This window comes from Mirounga angustirostris, unplaced genomic scaffold, assembly GCF_029215605.1.
Source record: "Mirounga angustirostris isolate CCGP_5_RB_7025 unplaced genomic scaffold, mMirAng1.0.hap1 SCAF_11, whole genome shotgun sequence".
Classification (NCBI taxonomy): domain Eukaryota; kingdom Metazoa; phylum Chordata; class Mammalia; order Carnivora; family Phocidae; genus Mirounga; species Mirounga angustirostris.
The window spans coordinates 105,368,657-105,386,921 of NW_026991719.1; the positions used below are offsets into that span (position 1 = coordinate 105,368,657).

Genomic DNA, 18,265 nt, shown 5'->3' on the forward strand with positions numbered 1-18,265 from the left:
CAGTCAGATTATCATGCTCTTAATTAGCCATGCATGATGGCAATCAATTAAGGATGGCATAAAAGCCAATAGAAATAATGCAACTCTCATTAGGGATTTCTCATTTGTTATATGAGTGTATCTACTGGGTGAGTTCCCATTAAGGCAAACTGGGGCCTATTATTTAAGCTATTTCAGGAGAGTGCTAGGTTATCTTTCCATTTGACATTTATTGTACCTGGCATAAAGGTTAAAAACAATTATGTTCATTTGGAATATTTATTATCTTATGATATTCAAGCAGGGCCATTATGTTTGTTTTCTTCTCCTTATCAAAGCTGGTCAAGGAGAGACTTTTTAATGAGCTTGAGCTAAATAGTAAGGAAATTTTCCCTTTCCTGCACTCAGAGAGATAAACCTGGAAATAAACCTGGTAATAGAGATACTCTGTAAAAGATTTAGCTCTGAGACTTATTATTTATCATTTGCATATTGCTGCAGCTGCACATGCACTGGGCCAGTTTTCACTGTCTGAAAGAGTCATATTAGCATTCCCCAGGAGAGCACAATCAAATTGGGATTTAGAGGGGAGTTAGAGGGAGTTAGAGGGCCTGGCTTCAAGACCTTGCTCTTCTACCAACCTCCTGTATGACTTTGACAACTCCATTATTCCAGTTACTCAAGCCAAAAAACCTTGACTCCTCTCTTTCTCTTATACCCTATAGTCAAGCCTTTAACAAATCTTGTTTGGTTCTACCTTCAAAATAAATCCAAAATTTGATAACTTCTCATCTCATCCACTGCTACCAAGATGGTCCAAGCCAACATCATCTCTAGGCTAGATTAATATCATAGCTTCATAACTGGTTTGATTAGTCAGGGTTCTCCAGAGAAACAGAACCAATAGGAAATATATAAGATATACAGGAAGAAGCATATTATGAGGGATTGACTTACTTGATTATGGAGGTTGAGAACTTGTATGATCTGCCAACTGTAAGCTGGAGGCCCCAGGAATGCTGGTGGTGTAGTTCCAGTCCAAGCCTGAAGACTTGAGAACCAGAGTGCCAGTGATGTATGTCTCAGACTAAATTTGAAGGTCTGAGAATCAGGAGTGCCAATGTCTGAGGGCAGAAGATGAATGTCTTAGCTCAAGCAGAGAAAGTAAATTTGCCCTTCTTCTCTTTTGTTCTATTCAGGCACTCAACCAATTGGATGATGCCCACTACAATGATGAGAGCAAATCTTTACTCAGTCTACCAATTCAAATGCCAATCTCTTCTCTTCAACACAGTTGGTTAAGCACCATCATAGATACATCTAGAAATAATTTTTTTACCAGCTAATCTGGGTATGCCTTAGCCAAGTTGGCAAATAAAATTAACCATCACATTGATCTTTTACTTTCACTTTCACCCCCCTATCTTCAACAATGTAGCTAAAATCTTAATCCTAGTCAGATGCCACTTCTCTGCTCAAAATCTACATATATTCCTCATTTTACTCATAGTTTTCCAATGGCATTATAAACCCAGTGGCATCTGGTATTCCATTACCCACTTCCTTCATCTCCTACTATCTTCCTCCTCACTCACTTTACTTCATTTTGTCTGTTGCTGGAACATGTCTGCTCAGGCTTTTCATGAACAGTTCCCTCTGCCTGAAAATGTTTTCTCCTGGGTGTATCGAAGGCTCACCCCACCCTTTTCAAATCTTTTCTAAAATTTCAACTTCTCAATGAAGCATACTCTCATCACCTTATTTAAAGTTTTGACTCTTTCCACCTCACACTCCCGATTCCCCTTTAACCTGTTATCCATTTGTTAGTCTTTTTTCCATGGCATTATAAATTGCTAGCATTAATATGTTAGTATAATTGTTAGTACAGTTAGTCTGCATTTTTTATGTTTTGTTCACTGATGTATCTCAAGTGCCTTCAATAGTGCCCAATACAAAGTAAGGTAGTTATTTGCCTAACTTAATGATATTTCTCCAATTTGGACTTCAATTTCTCCATCTGCATAATGATATAGTTGAACTGGTCCAGAGGTCAGCAAACTTTTTTCTGTAAAGGGCAAGATAGTTAAGTATTTTTGCAGCCATCCGGTCTCTGTCACAACTATTCAACTCTGCCACTGTAGCATGAAAGCAGCCATAGACAATAAATAAATGAATGGGGCATGGCTGTTCCAATTACAATTTATTTACAAAAACAGGCAGAGGGCCAGATTTGGCCCCAAGACATAGTCTGCCAACACCTGAACTAGATGATCTTTAAGAGCTAATTTGAGGGCGCCTGGGTGGCTCAGTTGGTTAAGCGACTGCCTTCGGCTCGGGTCATGATCCTGGAGTCCCGGGATCGAGTCCTGCATCGGGCTCCTTGCTCAGCGAGGAGTCTGCTTCTCCCTCTGACCCTCCCCCCTCTCATGCTCTCTCTCTCTATCTCATTCTCTCTCTCAAATAAATAAATAAAATCCTTAAAAAAAAAGCCAATTTGATTCTGATCTGTGGCTTTGGCATATGAAGGAACAGATTTGTTGTTATGAGATTTCTTTTTCTGTCTTTCATGTCACAACACATAAAAACACACAACACATAAAAACTACCTATCCTGCTTGTGATTAGACTACACAAAGAAAACAGGATAAACTAAGCAAAGTGCCAGGATGCCAAACCACTAAACAGTATTTTATGTGCTTAAGTCACTATCTCCTTTCTATAAGATAAAAATAATATCAGCTTCCTCAGTGGTTTCCTTCATAGCACACCACATGCTGGTACATAATCATCAAGGGGAGGTTCCTACTAGATAATGTACCTGTAGAGTAAAGAATGTACCCTTGCTCAGAAAGAGGTCTGGCCTTTGCGCTTGGTTTCTGGGAGGTAATCTCTAAGCCCCTGGAATATCATGCCTGATAAGAGTGTCTTTGTTTACCTGGGGGCCTTGGCCACTGGACAGACTAACAATGTGATTTATGACAGGGACTTTGGGCCTTGCAGTGGACACTTTACCTCAAGAGGAATGCAGACTAAAGGTCCTCTATGCAGCATCAGTTCTATCTCTGGAGGGCCTGGAAACTAAGGGTCCATCATGTGGGCAGACAAACATGGAGCCCTAATAAAATCTATACACCAAGACTCAGGCTAACTTCCCTGGATGAAAACACTCTGTGCATATTATAACATATTGATGCTGATAAAATAATACTGCCAATGACTCCATGGGAAAGGACAAATGGAAGCTCTGAATTTGCAGCTTTCCTAGACTCTGCCTCATGTAACTCTTCCTTTGAATGATTTTAATCTTAATCCTTTCCCTGTAATAACTCATAATCTTTACTACAATAGCTTTCAGTGAGTTCTGTGAATCCTTTTAGCAAATCATTGAGAGTGGTTTTGGAAACCCCTCAAACTTGCAGTTGATGTCAGAAGTGAGGGCAGATGGGTTGGCCTGGTGGTGGGTATTAAAGAGGGCATGTACTGAATGGAGCATTGGGTGTTATAAGCAAACAATGAATCAGGGAACACTACATCAAAAACTAATGATGTAATGTATGGTTAACATAACAAAACAAAACAATAAAAAAAGAAGTGAGGGCAATTTTGTGGACTATGTTCCTTCAAACTCTACGGTAATCTATTCTCTTAGCCAAGGAAAGGGGAAGATCTTTCTTAACCTTCACCTGCCCTCTCACCCTCAGGTTCCAAAGTCCTAATGTTGAGGTCATGATACAGTAATGCAGGATCTCTGATTGACCGGTAGCCACCAAAGGAGATCTTGGGGGCATGTATCCCAGCATTATATCACAGAAGCAGATTTAGCCAGATCTAGGTGTTTTCATTCATTCTCATTCTCTCATTCAACCTCTCTCTCTTTCTCCAACCCCCCACCCTGCCACCTTTATCTCCCTCCATTTCTCCCTCTCTATTTTTCTTAAGGTCGATTAGGCCATTTAAAGTATCACATTAATACAGCCAAATTCAACTGTTTATCCACTCCAAACATTTGAAAAATATGTACTATTGGAAATGTCTATCAATTAATGAACAATTGAATAAAACAATCACTTAATGCAATTTAGCCTTTAATATGATGTTTATGGTGTTTTTCATGACATGGAGAAATAATTCTAGCTTACTGGGGCAATGCAGAATTGGAAGTTTATATATAGTGTATCAACTGTGTATGTTTACATATATTTATATAATGCAAATAAAAATGAAGGAAATAAAACTATTAACAGTAATTATCTCTGGTTTTAGGATTATAAATTATTTCTTTTATTTTACATATTTTCTGAATTTTTAGCCTTTGTTACTTTTACAGACATAAAATTTTATTTTACAAAGTAGAAAGCTTATTGATGTCCACAAGGAAGACAGTACCTGTCAGTGGCACAAATCCTTTCTCCTTTAGGAGACATATCACATAGTGTGATATGTTCTGGTCAGCCACTAGTGTGTCTGTTTTTGGAGGGTCAGGGGCCATGTCTCTTTCTTTCACTCTTGAACCCTATCACCTCACACAGAGCATAGTTCAGAATAAACTTTTCCTCAATAAATTTCTGCTGAATTGCAATTACAATGGTAAGAAATGTCAACCTGGTTTACAAAGGACACAATGACACTCCTCTAAGAACCTTGCCACTGCTCTGTTGGCCTGAATATATCCAAGATGACTACTTGTCAATTTATTAAGTGAGAAGTGTTACAGAACACAGAAGAGAAACACGTTGCTTAGTGCAGCCCAAATTATCTTTTTCTGTTGAAAGCACCATGTCTCTCTGGACTGCCTAGTTACCTTCTTCCCTAATACCCAATTAACAATGTGTTAAACACCATTCCTGTAATAGCTTTAACCTCAATCACTGATTGCCCTGTGGCTTTCAAACTCTTTCCACTTACACAAATGCCAAGTCATATTGTTCTATTTCTTGGAACTACTCAAGTAGAACAAAATATGTTTACTGCTATGGGAGCCAATTCTTAACATTTCTTATGACCCCTCGTGGGGTTTCTGGCTCAGTGACCTCACACTTATACACAATGTTGCTCATTTGTAAGGTCCTCTAAAGCCCTAATGAATCTCCTGTCCATCTTCCAGAGTGTTGGCCATGTAACCAAAATAGGCACCACTTTCCACAGGTTTTGTGGACAGTTTTGAGAAACTTTCCAGCAAATTCTTGGACCTTTATCACCTCTCTCTCCTTTAGAGAAGCAGCAGGAAGTACAAGGATTGTTTTTACATCTTTCCTTGAAGAAGTTGGCAGTACTCTAGGGATATAATGAAATGGCTAGTTAATAACTCAACTTGCCCCCAAATGACCACTGTGTGAAAAATCAATTTTAGGTACTTTAGAGGGGACACAAAGAAAATAGAAGATGGAAACCTCCTTTGTCCATGCCCCTGAGAACCTGACAATCTAATTTTGCCCAAGTACATAAGTACAAGAAAAAGGTTGATTGTTCCTCGCCAAGAACTGGAAAATGCATAATTAGAAAGTCAACTAAATGATATTTTCTGGGAAAAAGTACAGTCAATGAGAAAGAAGAATAACCATGCTACTAATCAAGACAGGTTTACTGGAGAGGTGAATCTGTGTACAGAGCTTCAGGGAGGGAAGGGAAATGATGTGATACTGAGGAGCATGTGGTTTAACATATAATGATCAGGTAGAAAAAAAATGTTGAATTAAGAACGTTATTGCCCAGGGGCGGAGCAAGATAGCGGAGGAGTAGGAGACCTGGATTTCGTCTCCTCTCAGGAATTCAGCTGGATAGGGATCAAACCATTCTGAACACCTACGAACTCAACAGGAGATCGAAGAAAACAAGAGCAACAACTCTTCCATCAGAAAAGCGACCACTTTCTGGAAGGTAGGACATGCAGAGAAGTGAATCCAAGGCGATATTTGGGAGGCTAGATGGTGGGGGAGGGGCCTCCGTCAGCTGCTTCTGGCAAGTGATAGAACCACAGAGCACAAAATCGGAACTTTTAAAAGTCTGTTCTGCTGAGGGACGGGCAATTCTGCTGAGGGACGGGCAATTCTGCCTCCGGCAAAGACATTTGGAAACCACGGCAACAGGCCCCTCCCCAGAAGATCAGCGAGAACAGCCAGCCAAGACCAAGTTTACCGATCAATGAGAATGGCAGAACTCCAGCGCTAGGGGAATACTGCACACAAAATTCATGGCTTTTTTACCATGATTCTTTAGTCTTTCAAAGTTAATTTTTTTTAACTGTCTTTTTTTTTTTTTTGAATTTTTCTTTTTCCCTTTTTCAACCAACATCTTATCAATCCCTTTTTTTAAAAAACATTTATATTTTTCATTTTTAGAGTCATATTCTATCCATTCATAGTAGTTACCTGTATTTTTGGCATACATATATAAGTTGTTCTCTCTTTAAAATTTTGAGATAGTTTCTTCTAACAGATCAAAATATACCCTAAATCTCTAGTATATGGTTTTTTCTACTCCCCTCCTGATCACATTCTCTTCCTTTTTTTTTCTTTTTTTCTTTTTTTAAATCCTCTTCTTTCTTTTTTCAAACAACTTCTTATCAATTCCTTTTATAAAATTTTTTTATAATTTCCATCTTTACAGTCATATTCCATCCCTTCCTCATATCAGCCCTTATTTTCGTACATATATAAGTTTTTCTTTCTTTAAAATTTTGGGAGGCTCTTTCTTCTAAAAGACCAAAATACACCCCAAATCTACTGTGTGGCACTGATCTATATACCAGCCTGATCATATTTGATCACATTGTGCTTTTTTGTTGTTGTTGTTGTTGTTTTGTTTTGTTTTCTTTGTTTTTGTTTGTTTTTATCTTTATCTTTAGCTTCTTCTTTTTTTTCTTTTTCTTTTTTCTCTCTTTCCATTTCTTTTTCCACTGCTTCAGGTCTTTTCTGATTTGTTTAGAGTATATTTTCTGGGGACATTGTTACTCTGCTAGCATTTTGTTCTCTCATTAATCTATTCTCCTCTGCACAAAATGACAAGACAGAAAAAATCACCTCAACAAAAGAACAAGAGGTAGTACCGATTGCCAGGGACCTACTCAATACGGACATTAGTACGATGTCAGATCTAGAGTTCAGAATCATCACTTTAAAGATACTAGCTGGGCTTGAAAAAAATATGGAAGTTATTAGAGAAACCCTTTCTGGAGAAGTAAAAGAGCTAAAATCCAACCAAGTAGAAATCAAAAAGGCTATTAATGAGGTGCAATCAAAAATGGGGGCGCTAACTGCTAGAATAAAAGAGGCAGAAGAGAGAATCAGTAATATAGAAGACCAAATGATGGAAAATAAAGAAGCTGAGAAAAAGAGAGATAAACAACTACTGGATCACGAGGGCAGAATTCAAGAGATAAGCGATACCATAAGATGAAACAACATTAGAATAATTGGGATCCCAGAAGAAGAAAGAGAGAGAGGGGCATAAGGTATAATGGAGCAAATTATAGCAGAGAACTTCCCTAATTTGGGGAAGGAAACAGGCATCAAAATCCAGGAAGGACAGAGATCCCCTCTCAAAATCAATAAAAAAAAGTCAACACCCCGACATCTAATAATAAAACTTACGAGTCTCATAGACAAAGAGAAAATCCTGAAAGCAGCTCGAGAGAAGAGATATGTAACCTAAAATGGTAGAAACATTAGATTGACAACAGACCTATCCACAGTGACTTGGCATGCCAGAAAGGACTAGCAGGATATATTCAGAGCACTAAATGAGAAAAATATGCAGCCAAGAATACTATATCCAGCTAGGCTGCAATTGAAAATACAAGGAGAGATAAAAAGCTTCCAGGACAAACAAAAACTAAAGGAATTTGCAAACACAAAACCAGCTCTACAGGAAATCTTGAAAGGGGTCCTCTAAGCAAAGAGAGAGCCTAAAAGCAACATAGACCAGAAAGGAACGCAGACAATATACGGTAACAGTCACATTACAGGCAATACAATGGCACTAAATTCCTATCTTTCAATAGTTACCCTGAATGTAAATGGGCTCAATGCCCCAATCAAAAGACACAGGCTATCAGACTGGATTAAAAAACAAGACCCATCGATATGCTGTCTGCAAGAGACTCATTTTAGAACCAAAGACACCACCAGATTGAAAGTGAGGGGGTGGAAAACCAATTACCATGCTAATGGGCACCAAAAGACAACTGGGGTGGCAATCCTTATATCAGACAAATTATATTTTAAACCAAAGACTGTAATAAGAGATGAGGAAGGACAGTATATCCTACTTAAAGGGTCTATCCAACAAGAAGATCTAACAGTTGTAAATATCTATGCCCCAAACATGGGAGCAGCCAATTATATAAGCCAATTAATAACAAAAGCAAAGGATACATAAACAACAATACAATAATAGTGGGGGACTTTAACACCCCCCTCACTGAAATGGACAGATCATCTAAGCAAAAGATCAACAAGGAAATAAAGACTTTAAATGACACACTGGACCAAATGGACTTCACAGACATATTCAGAACATTCCATCCCAAAGCAACAGAATACACATTCTTCTCTAGTGCCCATGGAACATTCTCCAGAATAGATCACATCCTAGGTCATAAATCAGGTCTCAACCGGTACCAAAAGATTGGGATCATTCCCTGCCGATTTTCAGACCACAATGCTTTGAAACTAGAACACAATCACAAGAGGAAAGTTGGAAAGAACTCAAATACATGGAGGCTAAAGAGCATCCTACTGAAGAATGAATGGGTCAACCAGGAAATTAAAGAAGAATTAAAAAAATACATGGAAACCAATGAAAATGAAAACATAACTATTCAAAATCTTTGGGATGCACAAAGGCAGTCCTAAGAGGAAAGTATATAGCAATACAAGCCTTTCTCAAGAAACAAGAAAGGTCTCAAATCACAACCTAACCCTACACCTAAGGAGCTGGAGAAAGAAAAGCAAATAAAGCCTAAACCCAGCAGGAGAAGGAAAATAATAAAGAGCAGAGCAGAAATCAATGAAATAGAAACTAAAAGAACAGTAGAACAGATCAACGAAACTAGGAGCTAGTTCTTTGAAAGAATTAACAAGATTGATAAACCCCTGGCCAGACTTATCAAAAAGAGAAGAGAAATGACCCGAATCAACAAAATCATGAATGAAAGAGGAGAGATCACAACCAACACCAAAGAAATACAAACAATTATAAGAACATATATATTTTTTAAAGATTTTATTTATTTATTTGACAGAGAAAGACACAGCAAGAGAGGGAACACAAACGGGGAGTGGGAGAGGGAGAAGGAGACTCCCCGCCGAGCAGGGAGACCGATGCGGGACTCAATCCCGGGACTCCAGGATCATGACCTGAGCCGAAGGCAGTCGCTTAACCAACTGAGCCACCCAGGCGCCCCAATTATAAGAACATATTATGAGCAACTCTAAGCCAGCAAATTAGATAACCTGGAAGAAATGGATGCATTCCTAGAGATGTATCAACTACCAAAACGGAACCAGAAAGAAATAGAAAACCTGAACAGACCTATAACCACTAAGGAAATTGAAGCAGTCATCAAAAATCTCCCAAAAAAGAGAAGCCCAGGGCCAGATGGCTTCCCAGGGGAATTCTACCAAACATTTCAAGATGAATTAATACCTATTCTTCTGAAACTGTTCCAAAAAATAGAAATGGAAGGAAAACTTCCAAACTCATTTTATGAGGCCAGCATTTCCTTGATCCCAAAACCAGACAAAGACCCCATCAAAAAGGAGAATGACAGACCAATATCCCTGATGAACATGGATGCAAAAATTCTCACCAAAATACTAGCCAATAGGATCCAACAGTACATTAAAAGGATTATTCACCACGACCAAGTGGGATTTATCCCTGGGCTGCAACGTTGGTTCAACATCCCCAAATCAATCAATGTAATACAATACATTAACAAAAGAAAGAACAAGAATCATATGATCCTCTCAATAGATGCAGAAAAAGCTTCTGACAAAGTACAGCATGCTTTCTTGATCAAAACTCTTCAGAGTACAGGCATAGAGGGTACATACCTCAATATCATAAAAGCCATCTATGAAAAACCTACAGCGAATATCATTCTCAATGGGGAAAAACTGAGAGCTTTCCCCCTAAGGTCAGGAACGTAGCAGGGATGTCCACTATCACCACTGCTATTCAACATAGTATTGGAAGTCCTAGCCACAGCAATCGACAACAAAAAGAAATAAAAGGCATCCAAATCGGCAAAGAAGAAGTCAAACTCTCACTCTTTGCAGATGATATAATACTTCTATGTGGAAAACCCCAAGGACTCCACTCCAAAACTGCTCGAACTCATACAGGAATTCAGTAAAGTGGCAGGATATAAAATCAATGCACAGAAATCAGTGGCATTCCTATACACCAACAACAAGACAGAAGAAAGAGAAATTAAGGAGTCGATCCAATTTACAATTGCACCCAAAACCATAAGATACCTAGGAATAAATCTAACCAAGGAGACAAAGGATCTGTACTCAGAAAACTATAAAATACTCATGAAAGAAATTGAGGAAGACACAAAGAAATGGAAAAACGTTCCATGCTCATGGATTGGAGGAACAAATATTGTGAAGATGTCAATGCTACCTAGAGCAATCTACACATTCAATGCAATCGCCATCAAAATACCATCCACTTTTTTCAAAGAAATGGAACAAATAATCCTAAAATTTGTATGGAACCAGAAAAGACCCCGCATAGCCAGAGGAATGTTGAAAAAGAAAAGCAAAGCCGGCGGCATCACAATTCTGGACTTCCAGCTCTATTACAAAGCTGTCATCATCAAGACAGCATGGTACTGGCACAAAAACAGACACATAGATCAATGGAACAGAATAGAGAGCCCAGAAATGGACCCTCAACTCTATGGTCAACTCATCTTTGACAAAGCAGGAGAGAATATCCAAAGGAAAAAAGACAGTCTCTTCAACAATGGTGTTGGGAAAGTTGGATAGCCACATGCAGAAGAATGAAACTGGACCATTTCCTTACACCACACACAAAAATAGACTCCAAATGGTTGAAAGACCTCAATGTGAGACAGGAGTCCATCCAAATCCTAAAGGAGAACACAGGCAGCAACCTCTTTGACCTCAGCCGAAGCAACTTCTTCCTAGAAACATTGCCAAAGGCAAGGGAAGCAAGGGCAAAAATGAAGTAATGGGACTTCATCAAGATAAAAAGCTTTTGCAAAGCAAAGGAAACAGTCAACAAAACCAAAAGACAACCGACAGAATGGGAGAAGATATTTGCAAATGACAGATCAGATAAAGGGCTTGTATCCAAAATCTATAAAGAACTCATCAAACTCAACACCCAAAGAACAAAGAGTCCAATGAAGAAATGGACAGAAGACATGAACAGACATTTTTCCAAAGAAGACATCCAAATGGCCAACAGACATATGAAAAAGTGCTCAATATCGCTCAGCGTCAGGGAAATCCAAATCAAAACCTCAATGAGATACCACCTCACACCAGTCAGAATGGCTAAAATTAACAAGGCAGGAAACGACTGATTTTGGTGGGGATGCGGAGAAAGGGGAACCCTCCTACACTGTTGGTGGGAATACAAGCTGGTGCAACCACTCTGGAAAACAGTATGGAGGTTCCTCAAAAAGTTGAAAATAGAGCTACCATATGATCCAGCAATTGCACTACTGGGTATTTACCCCAAAGATACAAAAGTAGGGATCCAAAAGGGTACGTGCACCCCAATGTTTAAAGCAGCAATATCCACAATAGCCAAACTGTGGAAAGAGCCAAGATGTCCATCGACAGATGAATGGATAAAGAAGAAGTGGTATATATATAGAATGGAATATTATGCAGCCATCAAAAGGAATGAGATCTTGCCATTTGCAACGACGTGGATGGAACTGGAGGGTATTATGTTGAGTGAAATAAGTCAAACAGTGAAACACATGTATCATATGATCTCACTGATATGAGGAATTCTTAATCACAGGAAACAAACTGAGGGTTGCTGGAGGGGGGGGTGGGAGGGATGGGGTGACTTGGTGATAGACACTGGGGAGGGTAGGTGCTCTGGTAAGCGCTGTGAATTGTGCAAGACTGTTGAATCTCAGATCTGTACCTCTGAAACAAATAATGCAATATATGTTAAGAAAAAAAAAAAGAAGAAGAAGAAGGTAGCGGGAAGGGAAGAATGAAGCGGGGGAAATCGGAGGGGTAGACGAACCATGAGAGATGATGGACTCTGAAAAACATACTGAGTGTTCTAGAGGGAGGGGGGTGGGAGGATGTGTTAGCCTGGTGGTAGGTATTGAGGAGGGCACATTCTGCATGGAGCACTGGGTGTTATGCACAAACAATGAATCATGGAACACTACCTCTAAAACTAATGATGTAATGTATGGGGATTAACATAAGAATTAAAAAAAAAAAAGAACGTTATTGCCCAGAGAGCTCTGGTGGAGTGCCACAGGTAGAGACATGGCCTAGCATCAAAGAGCAGCAATACCAGAAATTTTCTAGAACTTACAACATAACAATAAGACCTGAACAAGACTGTATCGGAGTGCCAGAGATCTCTGAAGGTTGAAAGAAAGCTTACTGTATTGATCAGTGTTATAAAGGTTTATAGAAAACTATTGCCTCTTTCATTGCTACTTCTGAATGGGCATTTACCTATCTCAACCCACATATATCTTAACTGTGTCTACTTCTCATGCCTCTAACTCCTCACATACCAACTTGTGCTCTGCTTACCAACATGATGCTACTATTATTACTAATCATAATAATACAGTCAGTTCCAAAATTAATAACTTTACACTAATCTTTTCATTGACTCATTACAGCAACACTTTGAGGTAGGTTCCTTTATTATACTCTATTACACAACTTGGGTAAGAACACCTAGCTGAAGGTAGAACTGAAACTTGAGTCTGTGTCTGTCTTAGATCAAAGTCCAGCCTCTTATTCACTGTTGTATAGTTTTCCAGTTACATCAAGGAATTATAATTTCAACATCTTCCCATATCCACTCCTAGAAATTATTATAAAATCAAAACAAAGCAAAAAAAAGCCTTTATAAACTCAATTTTTAGAGAAACCAGTATGGTAGAGACTGCAAATTCTATTTCCTTTCCAAAATCTATTTCCTTTCCTTTATGGACAAAAAGCTAGACTATACTTCCAAGGCTTACTTACAGTGAAATATGAGTATATGATTGTGTTCTGGACCATGGGTGGTGGATATAATTGATATACACTACACCTAGGCCCAACCCACAAAATCCTCCCATGTGTCCCTACTTTTTCATCCGATAACTGTCAATAGGAGACAGATGATCTATTTGAAGATTCAGAGGCCCTAGTAGATGGCAAAGTCACAAAATAGAAGGAGTCTGGGGCCTTAACAAGCACACAGAAGTCTGCCCACTGATCAGAAATACCTATATTGGGCTCTGCATGCATAGGACACTTTTACCATGTTAGACCACTACAATTTGGGAGTTTGTTAAGGAAATAACTGCCTAAAGATTAGATTTTGTTTTAATTATGAGGCCACTTATGTAAATAAAAATGAAAGCCAAGATGAAGTAAATAATTTTCTATAAAAATGTAATTTATCAAAACTGACACTAGAAGAGAGAGAAAAATCCAAGCAAGCTGATTTCCACTAAGGAATTAGGGAAAGTTATCAAAGACCTGCCTCTCCACTCCCCTAAAAGTAAAATAAAATAAAATGAAAATGGAACAGATAGTTAAAGAACAGATCATTTTAAAGGGGATAAAGAGAACATAAAATTCCAAAATCTTGCATACAGAGATGTTTTAGAAATGTATACTTAATTTCATTATAATTACTTCTCCTAAGTTATTTTATAAATTTAACATGTCTGAATAAAGTTAGCATTTTTTATGGAGAAAACTAGACAAGTAGTTTCCAGAATTCATATAAAATTAAACAAACAAGATTTCCTGGGGAGAAAAAAAAAAACTCTGAAAAATAAGAACTGTAAGGGACAGACCTATCATATATTCAAAGTTTTTATAAAACTATGATAATCAAAAGTGTAGTACAGTTATACAAATAAGCAGATAATTGAAAAAGAATATAAAGTCTATAAATAAGCCATAATGCATGGGGGAAAACTGTTCAATAAATAATTCTAAGACAACTGAATAGTCATCTGTAAAAGTTAAATTGGAACCATACTTCATGTATATATCCAGATAATCTCCAAATGGATTAAATATTAAAATATAAAAAAACAAAAAATGGAACAAAACATTCAATCCACTTATAAATTTAGCTGAAAAATTCTAACTATAACTCAATCCAGAAGCTATAAATTTGACTATATTCAAAAATTAAGTATTTTTTTCTTTTAGATGCTAGTGTAAATGGGATAGTTTCTTAATTTCTTTCTCAGTTTATTGCTAGTGTATGGAAATGCAACTAATTTTTGTACATTCATTTTGTGTCCTTCAACTTTACTGAATTTATTAGTTCTAACAGTTCTTTTTAATGTGGTCTTTAGAGTTTTCTTTATATAAGATGATGGCATCACAAACAGGGACAATTTTACTTCATCATTTTAATTTGGGTTCCTTTTATTTCTTTTTCTTGCCTATTTGCTCTGGCTAGGATTTCCAATATTATTTTAAATATAAGTGGTGAGAGTGGGAATCTTTGTCTTATTCCTGATCATAGAGAAAAAGCTTTAACTTTTCTCTATTGAGTATAATGGTATCAGTAGGCTTTGGGTTATATATGACCTTTATTATGTTGAGATACTTTCCTTCTATTCCTAGTTTGTTAAGAGTTCTTATCATGAACAGGTGATGAATTTTGTCAAATGTTTTTGCTGCATCTATTAAGATAATCATATGATTTTTATTCTTTATTCTATTAATGTTCTGTTTGGCATTAATTGGTTTTCATATGTTGAAAGATCCTTGCACATCAGGAATAAGTCCCATTTAGTAATGGTGTATGATCTTTTTAACATGCTATTGGATTTGGTTCTCTAGTATTTTGTTGAAGATTTTTGCATCTATTATTCATTAGAGATACTGAGCTGCAGTTTTCTTTTCTTATGCTGTATTTGTTTCGTTTTGGAATCAGGGTAATGCTGGCCTCATAAAATGAGTTTGGAAGTATTCCCTCCTCTTCAATATTTGGACAAGGATTGGCATTAATTTTCCTTTAAATGTTTGATAGAATTCACCCAGAAGGCCATCTGGTCCTGGGCTTTTCTTTACTGGGATTTTTGATTACTGATTCAAACTCCATACCAGTTACAAACCTGTTAAGATTATAAAATTTTGATGAAAGAAGTTAAAGACATAGACAAATGGAAAGACATTCTGTGATCATTGATTGAAAAACTTAATATTGTAAAAAATATCCATACTGTCCAAAGAAATCTACAGATCTAATGAAATCACTATAAAATACCATTTCTTATAAAAATAGAGAAACAATTCTAAAATTTATATGAAACTACAAAAGACCATGAATAGCCAAATCAATCTTGAGAAAGAAGAAGAAAGCAGGGGGCATAACACTTTCTGATTTCAAAATATATTACAGAGCTACAGTAATCAAAACAGTATTGTACTGGCATAAAAACACACATATAGACCAATGTAAATGAATTGAGAGCCCAGAAGTAAGTCCATGCAAATATAGTCAACTGATCTTTGACAAAGGTGCCAAAAACACACAACAGGCAAAGGATAGTCTCTTCAAAAAATGGCATTGCAAAAAGTGGATAGCCACATGCAAAAGAATGAAACTGGATCTTGATCTTACCCCATACACAAAAATTAACAAAATGTGTTAAAGACTTAAACCTAAGACCCAAAACTATGAAACTCTTAGAAGAAAACCTAGGGGAAAGCATCACGACCTTGGTCTTGGCAATGATTTCATGGATTGGACATAAAAAGAAAAAGCAAAAACAACAACAAAAGTAAACAAATGGAACTAGATCAAATTTAAAAGCTTCTGCATAACAAAGGAAACAACCATCAGAGTGAGAAGGCAATTTATGGAATGGGAGCAAATATTTTCAAAACATAGATCTGATAAGGGGTTAATCTTCAAAATATGTAGGAACTCCTACAACTCAGTGGCAAAACAAAACAACAACAACAACAACAACAACAAAACCCTAATAATCCAATTTAAAAGTGGGCTAAGGACTTTGGATATTTCTCCAAAGAAGACATAGAAAGGCCAATAGGTGTATGAAAAAAATACTCAGTGTTACTAATCATCAGGGAAATGCAAAGCAAAACTACAATGAGATCTCATCACACATCTGTCAGGATGGTTACCATAAAAAATACAAAAGAGAAGAAGCATTGGCAAGGATGTGGAGAAACTGAAACACTTACACACTGTTGGTGCAAATGCAAAATGGTGCTAACACTATGGAAAATAGTATGGAGATTCTCATAAAATTAAAAACAAGAATTTTTTTATAGGCCAGTAATCCACTTCTGAATATTTATCCAAAAGAATTGAAATCAGAATCTCAAAGACATTTTGGCACTTCCATGTTCATTGTGGCACTACTAAAACAGCCAAGAGGTGAAAATGTATGGACAGATGAATGAATAAAGAAAATATGGTATGCTTTCCAACCAAGGCCCAGCAGAATGGCTCCTGCAAAGAAGGGTGGCAAGAAGAAAAAGGGCTATTCTGCCATCATTGAGGTAGTGACCAGAAAACTTAGCATCAACTTTCATAAGCACATCCATGGAGTGGGTTTCAAGAAGCATTCCCCTCAGGCACTCAAAGGGATCCGGAAATTTGCCATGAAGGATATAGGAACTCCAGATGTGCACATTGACACCAGTCTTGACAAAGCTGTCTGGGCCAAAGTAATAAGGAATGTTCCATGCCATATCCATGTGCGGTTGTCCAGAAAATGTAATGAGAATGAAGATCCACCATACAAGCTCTATACGTTGCTTACCTATGTACCTGTCACCACTTTCAAAAATCTACAGACAGTTAATGTGGACAAGAACTAATCACTGATTGTCAAATAAAGGTATAAAACTGAAAAAAAGAAAAGAAATTGTGGTTTATTCATACACTGTAATATTATTAAGCCTTAAAAAAGAAGCTAATTCTGCAAAATATAGCAACATGGATGAACCTTGAGGACATTATGTTAACTAAAATAAGCCAATCACAGAAAAACAAGTAGTGTATGATTCCACTTAAATGAGGTATCTAAAATAGTCAAAATCAAAGTGTTGAATAGTGGTTAACAGGCCTGGAGGAGAGGGAAATGGGGAATTACTAATGAATAGGTATAAAGTTTCAGTTAAGCAAGATGAATAAGCTCTAGAGATCTGTTGTACAACATTGAACCTATAATCAACAACACTATATTGTTCACTTAAAAATTTAAGTGTTCTTACAATAAAATAAAAATTATTTTTTATTTTTGTACTTCAAAACCCTCTTATTCCTGCAGTCATGGGAAACACATCATGCACTAGTCGGTTACCACCCTCTGACCCAGGAAGGTATTTCACTTCCTTTAGAAAATCCAACCTAGGCTATTGAGACACTCAAAATTCCCTGAAGATCCCATCCTATTTCCAGAGATGTTGAATGTGTAGAGATTGCTGCTGCCATCGCACCTACAATCCTGAAATGTTAACGTGCCTCTAAGTTTCACTGAACCACCATGTCTGAGGACTAGTGGGAGGGCAGCAGCTTCTGAAATGGGAATTCAAAAGATTCATCTGGATAACAAAAAGAGGCAGGAAACTAGTTCCAGAAGATTGCTACTGGATCCAAAGTATACCATTTTTGTATGCGGGGGGATGGGGGGGTGGGGGGGTGGAGACGGACCTTCTTTTCTTTGTTCAGCAAAATGTAAACATCTCCAGAGCCTCCCACCCTTACTTCTGGTGGCTCAATCTGTGCTCTCCGCTTGTAATGACTTTGGCTTTAGAGATTAGCACAGGTTTAAGGCTACTGAGTTTGTTTATTTCTGTTTTATTTCCCTTGGAATCATACAGAATGTGCATAGAGAACAGTCCTGACCTTTGAGCTGCATAATGCTTTTATGATCAGTACCACAGGAAATGCATAGCTTTATCATTTCTAACATTTAAAACAATCTTATACACACCACTGGTAATGTTGCTGTTGGCCTGTAGATGAAGAGATTGAGGCCATTGCTACTGAATCTGTAATGGTCCTCTGGTATCTTTCTGGAGAAAAAATGTTACTTCTA

At 37.5% G+C, this 18,265-nt stretch overlaps 2 protein-coding genes across 2 annotated transcripts in view; one reads left to right on the forward strand and one right to left on the reverse strand.

The window, feature by feature from the left end:
* Positions 1–260: 260 nt before the first annotated feature.
* SMARCA1 (SWI/SNF related, matrix associated, actin dependent regulator of chromatin, subfamily a, member 1) overlaps positions 261–18,265 on the reverse strand; it is a 786,408-nt gene continuing 768,403 nt past the window's right edge. The window contains exon 27 of the transcript XR_010406252.1: positions 261–1,103. The gene's annotated coding sequence lies outside the window, so the exon portion shown is untranslated. The remainder of the gene's footprint in view (positions 1,104–18,265) is intronic.
* LOC123849582 (large ribosomal subunit protein eL31-like) lies at positions 16,665–17,042 on the forward strand. The gene has a single exon (XM_045882289.1). The coding sequence runs from the start codon at positions 16,665–16,667 to the stop codon at positions 17,040–17,042; it is 378 nt and encodes a 125-aa protein (XP_045738245.1).